General features: G+C 41.1%; 1 protein-coding gene across 2 annotated transcripts; it reads left to right on the top strand.

The window, feature by feature from the left end:
* Nucleotides 1–363: 363 nt before the first annotated feature.
* On the top strand, nucleotides 364–10,435 carry yme1l1b (YME1-like 1b). 2 transcript variants are annotated; one of them, XM_055033541.1, is made up of 18 exons: nucleotides 364–610; nucleotides 907–1,041; nucleotides 2,278–2,464; nucleotides 2,588–2,686; nucleotides 2,864–2,973; nucleotides 3,544–3,694; nucleotides 3,769–3,852; nucleotides 4,085–4,237; nucleotides 4,955–5,107; nucleotides 5,928–6,060; nucleotides 6,193–6,255; nucleotides 6,346–6,458; nucleotides 7,211–7,366; nucleotides 7,711–7,862; nucleotides 7,966–8,092; nucleotides 9,086–9,159; nucleotides 9,245–9,331; nucleotides 9,431–10,435. In XM_055033541.1, exons 1-18 carry the CDS (start codon nucleotides 575–577, stop codon nucleotides 9,572–9,574), a joined length of 2,157 nt encoding a protein of 718 aa, XP_054889516.1. In that variant the 5' UTR covers nucleotides 364–574; the 3' UTR covers nucleotides 9,575–10,435. The 2 variants fall into 2 exon arrangements, with proteins under 2 accessions (XP_054889516.1, XP_054889515.1); XM_055033540.1 differs by having other exon boundaries at nucleotides 4,064–4,237.
* The last annotated feature ends 634 nt before the right edge of the window (nucleotides 10,436–11,069 follow it).

Genomic DNA, 11,069 nt, shown 5'->3' with positions numbered 1-11,069 from the left:
AATAAAAATTATTATTGGTATCAGCGACACTGGCCCAATACTTATTTGATAGTATATCGATATTCAGTTCTATATTCTGTAGTTTCTGACGTTTGGCATCATAGTTCAGGTTTTATGTAAAAAAAAAAAAAAAACTTAACGCACTATACCTTGTTTCCAAGGTGATTACACATCGTAACAATTGTTTGAAAATAAACAAATAAGACAATCAAAGAAGGAACACGTCAACAACGAAAACACGTTTATTCAGGTAAAACCAAACGTCACTTTAAATTCACTCCAAGAATGCATCCGAGTTGATTCTCCGCTATTTTCAACTTTTCTAACCAACGGAACTAATCGAAACAAAACAATTTTCGACAGGGATCCCCCGGGTTTTGTTGTTGCCACAACACCGTTGACGTCATATCCGGTGTCTCTCCCTGCCCCAGTCGGTGTCAATGCTGCTCTGCCGAAGTTCGCAGTTGAACTTGCTATGCCTGCTGCGGAGAAGCTGAGGGGAGCATACCGACGCCGTTAACTCTCGGGGACAGCGACATAAAGTGACTCGGACTGCTGGGGCTCGTATTAGCGGATGATGTTTTCCTTATCGATGTCTGTTCAGCCACAGGTAAGAGACAAGTAGGTCGAGCTAGCTTTAGCATTGTTGTTGTTTTTGTTTCTGACCTGGCCGGCTGGGCTGCGCCTGCTGGGTCGGACCCTGCTGTTTATTTGACCATATTAGTTCGTGTGGACATTTATATGTTTTCCTGTTCCGCTTTGGTACACATTTAAACTATTCCAGCCTTGCTTCACCACATACAATGATAGTAACACGCGGGACACTTCGTGTGGTTCAGATATCGCCTTAGCATAACTCTGGGACATCAGATTGGGTTGTGATCGTCGCTGTTTGAATCATCGCAGGTGACTCTACCTCTCAGTCACCTCATCAACATCCTTCACCCCCTGAAGAGCTCAGTGGGAAGCAGCAGCAGCGCCACCTGCACGTCGAGAAAGCAAAAGGAGCGTGCCCCGGATGCAGACCTGCACCGTACAGAGGTACAAGGCAACAACTCTGGGCGACGGTAAACTGTTCAAATGTCATCTGACGTCAGACGCAAGTTGGATTCAGTCACAGTAAACAATCTGTGCTTCTGGATTATGCTTTTGTTTGTTTCTGATCGTCTGGCTGGAGTTCTTCATTAACTTCTCGTGAGATGTGCTTGATTTGTTTTTTCTCTAGCCTCGAATCTGGATGCATATATATAAATATAAAGTTGCGCAATATATTCACTCACAGAATTGTTTGGATTCAATTTCAGCTATTTCAAGTCATAATCATTCATACTTTGGGTGCCTGTAATGTGTATTCAGCTCATCAGATTCCCTTGATTTTGGCACCAGGCGTGTTGGATGACCAAGATGCCAAGACGAAACGAATGGAATGAATTATAACCAAGCCTGTTGCAATAAGAAATAAATCAATTAATTGCGTGATAAATTGAAGCAATAATTTCTATTTGTATAATATTTGATTTTGTGCGTGTCTATCTAATTTTCTACCAGATAGCGGGTGACAAGCCTCTTCAGCCTTGCATGTTATTTAGAGATGTCAGTATCCATTTTGTTTGTTATTTTGTTTATTTATGTTGGAGATTTAAAATGTCTTCCGCTTCTGGTGTTAAATGTCTGTTAGAAATGAAAGTTTATGGCTGTTTAAGAGAGCAGACTTTCATTTTTATGCCATTATCGTCTCAAACCAACGATATTGTCATTTATCGCAATAACTTTTGGGACAATTTATCGGCAGGAAAAAAATTATCAGGGCAGGCTGATGATGTGAAAAGAAAAACATAATTATTTTCTCAAATGTAACAGTAATTTTGTAACCTGTTTCTAATATCAAGACCTAATTTTTATTGGAAAACAAGTACAAAGTGTTGTTTCTTCTTTTACTTGTTTTAACATGTGTGTACTGTGGTCTACACAAATATAGAACTACTGCACATTTTGTTGGGTTTTTCTAGTAACAGTAGGAGAGTGCTGTTGTCCATCAAAAGCTGTGACCCGTTAAGTTTCATTAATCTAAACATGGGAAAATATTCAGGGTAGAGAAAAATCTGTCAAACTCTAGTAACCATTCTGAAATGGTAATTTAAAAATTATTTTAAATTTTTTGGACTTCTCCTTTAGATCAGATTGCGTTATGGAGCTCTGTGCTCCTTGTTTTAACACAAACCAATTGTCCTTGAACCTTTCCATGAATTTCATGTCGTCTGCATGCATGTTTTTTAGTATGCGCTGTCCGCCGGGAACCTCCGGGAGCTCGGTTTGTCCGACCTTGGAAAGCAGCAGCTGGACGAGCTGGTGAGCCAGGTGTTGCCACGCTTGAGCCCGCAGGAGGCGCCCCCTCCGACCTGGGGACCGTCGGCATGGAGGACCTCGCACCTCTCCTCGCACTCCTTTTTCCTCAATAAGCACGGTGAAAATGAAATGTTTCATTTAGAAAAAATGTTTAATTTTCAGCGGTTGTCTTGGCAGCCTGCTGGTGTTTTCATCTTGTTGTCACAATTAACTGACAGCTGCTGTTGTCTCTTTCACTCAGGCTTTTCGTTGGGCGCCTTGCCCCTGATGCCTCCTGTTTACTTAAACAAGCGCCCGTCTCCCCTTCAGATGGTCTGCACAGAGCTGAAACACTGTCCAGGTAATTGCTGACTAGTTGCATTACGATTGCTGATCGGCGATTGCCGATCAGCAATCGGCGATCAACTGTGATCGCCGAGAGACTAATAAGTCGGATTAGTTGCAAAGTTCTGCGATGTGTTCCTATGCGGCGTGAGAAATTCACCCAGTTTGTTCACGACTCTGTCGGTTTTTCAAGCGTTGTTTCAGAGCAGAGGCTTCAAAACTCTGAGGACCAAAACCAGGCGAGTGCAGTCGGCCTTCGAACGGCCTGCCGACTCCGAGACTTTCGCACCGTCTTTTATCAAGGTGGGTTCTGAAGGATACTCGCCCATCAAGCAGGGTTGGGCGATGAATCGATTTGATCGATGAATCAACGGTTTGGTTTTTGAAAAAGTTCCACATAGTTTGTTCAAAATGGTTCAGATTTTTTGAAAAAATTATTTTTTTATTATTTTTTTTATTCACCAATTCTCTCATTCTGTTGCTTAGCACAAAGTTGTTTCACAAGCAGGTTTTCCAGCTTCTATTTATTTGAATTCAGATCAAAAGGAATGTAAGGGCCAGACTGAGAATAAGTCATAATCTTACAATAAAGAAGTCATGACAGTGAAATTTAAATAGTACTATGATAAAGTTGAAATATTAAGAAAACAAAGTAGTAATTTGTAACACTGGTACCAGTTGCAAAGGTAGTTGTGAGAATTTCAACAAAAAAATGTTAATTTAATTATCCAAGCTTTGTCCAAAATTTTCCTGAAATTTAAAGATGTTTTTCTGGTAAAATTGCATATTTTTTCTGCTAATATTATGAATATTTTCTCCTAATTAAACAAAAAATTGTCTTAGTTTTCCTCAGTGTTTTTTTTTTCTCTGCAGGGTTTCCTGATGCGCGGGAAGGGGCTGGAGGCTGACAGCCTGGACGGTCTGGTGAGGAACAAGAACATACCTGATGGACAGCAGGAGGCGTTCAAGAGGGGCTTCGCCGAGGGTTTCCTCAGAGCTCAGGCGCTGACGCAGCGCACCCAAGGCAGGTCGCACACCTGATCCAACCGAGAGAAGAACTGACACCAGAACTAAAATGTTTCTGTTGTGACTGTTCAGACTCTCTGAGGAGAACTCGTCTGTTCCTGCTGGTCCTGCTTCTGGTCGGGCTCTACGGCATCTCCAAGACTCCGTTCATATCCGGTAAATGCCCACCTCTCTTCTTTCTTTTTTTTTCTTTTGTCCCCAATTACGCAAAATTACTTTCACATTTTTGATTTGTATCTTAGCTGCTTGATCGGCTTAAATCGGGTGCAAACGTTTGCCACGGAGCTCAGCTTTCAGCTCCATGCACAACTGAGCCGCTCGCTGCTCTGACTAGATAACGTTCCTGTGCTGTATTGAACTTGGACAGTGCGCTTCCGAACAACAACAGGCCTGGACTCAGCCGTGGACCCGGTGCAGATGAAAAACGTGACGTTCGAGCACGTGAAGGGCGTCGAAGAAGCCAAAAACGAGCTGCAGGAGGTGGTGGAGTTCCTGAAGAACCCGCAGAAGTTCACGGCCCTTGGAGGAAAGCTGCCAAAGGGTGAGACGTCATGGGTGGAAAACAGTCCCTGTAGTTATTGCGATAAACAATAATGCTTTTTTGAGACCGTTTTCAAGTGAAATGCTTTAGGGCTGAAACGATTGATCACGATTAATCGATTGTATTTGAAATACATTAAAACTTGCAAATAATTCAGTTACTTTTGTGAATGAGGATATAATTTCTCCCCAACATGCAATTTCGAATAAAACAATTATTCGATTACTAAATTGGTTGATGATCATTTCAACGGTGTAAAAGAAAAACAAGTAACTTAAGTAGTTACGTGAAAAATCTGTAAAGTGTACGAATTTTTATCCGATTAACAGCCAAAATAATCAATTACTAAAGTAATCATTTATTGCAGCCCTAATATATTGATGGTAGCGTAATAATGCAAGTTTGCCCCCTGAAATCTTCAAGTCACAGTGTGAGGTTTTCTTTGCAAAAATTAACATTCAAAATAAGAAACAAAACAACCAGTAACAATAATCAAAATGAAAATAAAAGCCAAAGACGATCGAATATGATTAGATTACTCTGACTCATAAAACTATGATTTCGCTGTAAACAATGCTTCCCTTCAAAAAGTATTAATCATTAGAATGGAAACTATGGAGCTCATTTCAATTTATTAGTAACAGGTGTAGTTGTGGCATCTTTTTTGTTGTTGTTGTTTTACTTTAACTTTTTCTTCCCCCTCTGTTTTTATTTTAGGCGTTCTGCTCATTGGTCCTCCAGGGACAGGAAAGACTCTGCTGGCCCGAGCCGTGGCCGGAGAGGCCGACGTGCCGTTTTACTACGCCTCTGGTTCAGAGTTTGACGAGATGTTTGTTGGCGTTGGAGCGAGTCGCATCAGGAACCTTTTCAGTGGGTAGTTTTTCTTTCTTTGGGAGCCTAAGGAAGTTTACTCATTCTCATCCTGGACATGGGTATCATATCACTTCTTCTTTTGAGGCTGGAATATTTAAACGGTTAAATGGTTTTTCCTCCATTAGAACATTTACCAGCACGTGCACTAGATTGATTGACAGCGCTAAGACCCTTCCCTGGGTCTGATTGGTTGTTTTTGGTGTATTTCTTCGGATGGCAACAGCAACACAAGAAGGAAGTGGAGGAAATCTGTCTTTTCACAGGTTATCTGAGTTATACTGTCACAACATGGTGTCAGTTTTAACAAATATTTACAAACTTTTTTTTTTTAAATAAAAGTTACATACTAAAGCTTTAATTTCTGAAAAGGAAATTAATTTTTTTAATTTGAATTAAAAATTTAAATGTCCATAAGCTATTTAACCCCATATTACAAGTAGTGTACGCAAATGTATAAAGTCAATTGTTTCTTTCTTTTTTTTTCTTGAGCCCTTGTGGATTTCAGGAAATACATTTTAGATTCAAAATTATGCAGAAAAGTCTCATTTAGAAAAATCGTTGCAGTTGTGTTTTGTTTCATCATATCTCTATGAATCACACTCATGGTGATTGTAAATCACTTGAACTTCGTTTACTTCAATGGGTGACACACACACGCACACACACACACACACACACACACACACACACACACACACACACACACACACACACACACACATATATATATATATATATATATATATTATATATATATATATATATATATATATATAAAGCTGAGGCATTCATTTAGATGTAGCTGCTGTTTTCTCAGGGGAGGCTAAAGCTAACGCGCCGTGTGTGATCTTCATCGACGAACTGGACAGCGTGGGAGGAAAAAGGATCGAGTCTCCTATGCACCCTTACTCCAGACAGACTATCAACCAGCTGCTTGCCGAGATGGACGGGTAATCTCGGAAACGGTCGGCTACATATTTTTAATTTGGCTCATTTTTATTTTAAATAATCTCCCATCTTCCAAGCTAAGCATTTGTTTATCAGAAAATGACCCCAGAGACATTGACCAGCTCTTATTGTAGGTTTAAACCTAATGAGGGGGTGATCATCATTGGAGCAACTAACTTCCCAGAGGCTCTGGATAAGTACGTTTTATGTCGCTGGGTAACGTACTCCCCGCCGTTCAGGTTCTGCACAGCTGTGCGTTTACTCTGTTTCTGTGTTTGTGTTCGAAGCGCGCTGATCCGCCCAGGGCGCTTTGACATGCAGGTGACCGTACCCAAACCAGACGTGAAGGGACGGACGGAGATTCTCAACTGGTACCTGAAGAAGATCAAAGTCGATCCAGGTGAGCTGTTGGTGTCTGCAGGCATTGCTTCATTCGAATCAAATTATTTCACTCTCCTGTTGTTTCATGGTCACATTGAGATGAGGGGGCAGAGTTTTCTCTGTGGGGGCTCGTCCGGTTAGAGTGCAGCACATCTGCATGAGGGGCAACGAGACCGGGAATCAAACAGAAACTACCAGCAAAGTATCAGTGAAGAAGAGAAGAAATGCAGACTTTTTGTGAATTGTTTCAAATTTTTCTGCATTTATTGAACTGATTTGAATCAAAATGCCTGGTGACAAAAGCGTCTCAGGCTTATTGAGAAAGGTTGCTTAAGTAAAACATTCAAAATGTAAGCTGGTCAGCGCTGATGGGAAAATGAATTAAGATGATTCTGGACCTAGAGTCAGAACTAAAACTGATTAGTTGAGATTATTTAGAATGCTCAATACAAAGTCTGGATTTAAATCCAGACATTGACGCTCATACTTGTTCTCAACTTGTCTAACCGGTGAAAAAAACTAACGTTTGTAAATGTGCAAAGCGGAGAACAGATGCCTCAAACTCTCATAGGTGTAATTGTGAAAGGCTTTTCTGAAAAACATTCACTCAGGAGGCTTGAACACTTTCATAAAGCATTTTAAGTCCACTTTCTGTGCACCTGATTATTTCGTTATACAGTAAAATAGTAAGATAAAGCATTGAAACAAAGCTGCGACTACCACAGCCAAGCAATTCTCCGACTGTATGCCTGTTCTCTGTTCTGTCCGCAGCCATTGAGGCCAACATCATCGCCCGGGGAACAGTCGGATTCTCTGGTGCCGATCTGGAAAATCTGGTGAACCAGGCCGCCTTGAAGGCAGCAGTCGATGGCAAAGACATGGTCACCATGAAGGAGCTGGAGTTCGCGAAAGACAAAATCCTCATGGGTGTGTAACACCACGCCGGCGTAGTTGCAGACCGTAGTTCATTTCCTTCAGTTACGTCACTCCTCAGAGTGAGCGCAGACTAGCCACCTTCCCAGACACACAGGCAAAAATATTAACGTTCCATGATATTTCAATTCATTTCAAAGTCTAATTGTGGTTAGTAAGTGTGCATGCATTTATCTATCTGTCTGCTTGCCTGTCACTAACTAACTAATGTGAAAAAACAAAAAAAGCCTCATTTTGAATGTGTGGCGGCGTTTATTTTGCTATGTAAGAGGGTCAATTACGGGTAGAGGAGACCCTGAACGTCCTCCTTTTTTTTTTTTTTTTTTTTTTTCTTCAAGGCCCTGAGAGAAGGAGTGCAGAAGTAGACCAGAAGAACAAGCTCATCACGGCGTACCATGAGTCTGGTCACGCCATCGTAGCGTACTACACCAAAGACGCCATGCCGATTAACAAGGCCACCATCATGCCCAGAGGCCCGAGCCTGGGACACGTAGGAGAATCCAGATCTAGTTTTTTTTTTTTTGTTGAACGTAGATGTTTTTTTGTTTATTTTTAGCGTGATGTAAACGTTTGAGAGCCTCTCTGTCCTCCAGGTTTCCATGCTTCCGGAGAACGACAGGTGGAGCGAGACCCGCACTCAGCTTCTGGCTCAGATGGACGTCAGTATGGGCGGCCGTGTGGCAGAGGAGATTATTTTTGGCCACGAAAACATCACAACAGGTAGGAAACGGCGCCTTTCATGGGTGATTGGGAGAAGGAAGTGTAGAACATTGTTTTCTAGGACTGGGTAACAGACTGATTTTATAAATTAATGCATTTTTTTTTTTTTTTTTTGATTTTTGGTAAATCTGGATTATTTTTCTTCCATCAATGAACTCTTTGGGTTTCCATACTTCAGAATGCTGTCGGCTCCCCCAGGGCGGCCATCTTGTTTGACTCGTGTGTTTTACAGTTTCTATTTATTTGGACTTTGAATTCAAGTCAACTCTCTGAGTCGATTAGGAGAGTGATGTCATAATTATACAAAAGCACAATCGTAATATTTTGAGAATGGCTTGGTATTGTTACGAGAGCTTCAACATGAAAAATAAATATAAATCATCCGAGCTATTTTCTCATTAAAGCAGCTTTCTTGTAATTTTAAGACGTAATTCTCGTAAGATCATATCTTCATAACTTCCCGTCCAACTCGAACTAAAATGTACTTTTTGAAAATGTTTTCTGTTATATTTTAGAAAAGAAAGCAAAGGGGGAAATAAATTGATTAAAGAGATAAAATTTTTATGTCATATCGCCCTAATGTTTAGTGTAGCTATGTTTCCCTCTAATTGTCTTATAAATTTTGAGCAAATTTTTAAAATGTCATAATTATTTTATTATTTTTTTTCAAAGAAAAAACAAATTAAACTTGGGTGTTTTCTTCTGCTGGTTTGGAGCAAATCAACCAGGCTACACAGAGCGTAATTTCAACAAATGTTGACATTTCGCATGGCTTTGTGCCTTACCAAAGGCATGGAGATCAAAAATTTGTTGATCTCAGGACCTGTCGGGCAAATGTGTTCCCATCTCCCCTTTCCCGCATTAACTCAAGTCGGCGTCAAAACCTTTTTGCAAAATTGAGGAAGTCGCGTTGAACTTTACAGTGTCCAACAACCTTTTCTAACCTCAAAAGACATCGACGCAAACAAGGTGTTGTCGTTTCTCCTTTTTAAGGCGCGTCGAGCGACTTCGATAGCGCCACCAGGATTGCTAAGATGATGGTGACCAGATACGGGATGTGTGAGAAGGTAGGCCGAAAACTTTCAACTGACGGCAGAAAAACGTCGCGCTTCATTTATTTGTATTTACTGACTCCGCTCCCCCGTCTCTCAGTTAGGCGTGATGACGTACTCCGACCTGACAACCCAAAGTCCGGAGACACAAGCCGCTGTGGAGCAGGAAGTCAGGGTTCTGCTGAAGGTCTACCTCAATCGTATCGACACAAATGGGCCTCCTGTGCTCCTGTGAGCCTTGTGTAACACCTGTTTTGTTTTGTTTTGTTGTTGTTATTGTTTTCAGGACTCCTACGAGCGTGCCAAATCTCTGCTGAGGTCTCACGCCAAGGAGCACAAGAACCTGGCCGACGCTCTGCTCATGTATGAGACGCTGGACGCCAAAGAGATTCAGCTGGTCCTGGAGGGCAAAACGCTGGACAGCAGATAAAACCAGCAGGGACACAGCCGGGGAACGATCGGGGGAGTGGGATGCATACATTTTCAAAGAGAATTAAATCAGAGGCATCCGTCCATAGTGTCTCCTTTTAAAAAAAAAAGTGCTCCACTTTATAGCCTCATGACTTCGTGGAACCTCCCAAACAGTTCACGCTGATTCTTGGAGCAAAGACTCATCGTCGTCGGCATGGTGCAGGTCTTTTTTTCTTTTCTTTTTGAACCTCGTGGTACCGACGTGTGGAACGCCTTTACATAAATAAATCTTTTACGGCAGGGTCATAATCTCACATTGAAATTTGCAGGGGACAAAATATCAACTTTAATTTATTTGTATTTATTCTGTGGGAGGAAAATAATCCACATTAAATTTTAACTCAATCATCAATGACATATTGGAGAGAAATCTTGGAACAGATTATCTAGATCCTGGAGTGTCGGTGAGCCTTTTACAGCCCTATGAATTATTATTTGTATTATTATTATTAAAGTTATCTATATTTTTCTTGCTTGAGCAAGGACAGGCAGTTGATGTGTTTGTGGTTTAGATGTTTATTTGTATTATTTTAAGGGTGACATTTTTGCTGATGAACGAGTTCTCAAAAATAGATGCAGATTATTGTCTACTAACCGCATTTACTTTTATTATTATTATTGTTCCACAGTGAATTAGATAAACATCAAGTCATGTAAATAGGGTAGAAACCAACCAGCACAAAAAGATGACAGAAATTATGAGTCGTTCTTACAAAATTCAGACTTTGTCTTGTTTAAAATTTGTATCTTTTTCGATGGATGCTGATTTTGTTTGGGGAATTTTCCTTTTCTCGCTAAAATAAATAGAACTCAAACTGAAGGCAGGATTTTGTATGATTATTATTTTCAGCACGGGATTATGCTGCCACTGTAAAAGAGGAATCAAATTTAATCGTTTTTCCACGTCCGTCCTCACCTGTAATGATTCTTGAATGTATGGAGGAACTTTTAAACGTTCATCCACTTTAAAAGTGGACGACCCGCTCACTTTTGCTGGAAGACGTCGCGTACGGGGAGGTTCTTCACGCCAAGATTTTACTAAGATGGTAAAAATGATGAGGTAATAACACAAAAACACTTCAGCCACCATGTTTTCCGTCTTAGTGTTTGACGAGGCGCTCCTTCGTCGTGAAGGCGGCGTTTTGGGTGAATGCGCAACGAGCCATTTTTGCACTTCGGTGCATTACTGTCGACGCACTTTATTTTCTCATCGTAAAGTCGAAACTATCCTTATTTATTTCGTTTGGCCTTTGGAAAGCCTCCGAGCGAAACACTAGTCCGCTTGTAATTACAGACGTGTGAAGCGAAGACGAACCAAGAGGCCCGTTTTGCGTCTCTCTTCTTGTTCTTCGCTGCGGACAAATCTCCTGCCCACATTGGCTTCTGCAGATATGTGTTTCATTTTTCTCTTTGGAAGCTGAGGCTTCGTCAGTACGGAGGAGTGACTCGGGCTG

The sequence above is a fragment of the Poeciliopsis prolifica genome, unplaced genomic scaffold (assembly GCF_027474105.1).
Source record: "Poeciliopsis prolifica strain line A6 unplaced genomic scaffold, Auburn_PproV2 SCAFFOLD008, whole genome shotgun sequence".
NCBI lineage: Eukaryota > Metazoa > Chordata > Actinopteri > Cyprinodontiformes > Poeciliidae > Poeciliopsis > Poeciliopsis prolifica.
Note: the sequence above shows the minus strand (reverse complement) of the source record. Positions and strands in the feature narration are given on the sequence as shown.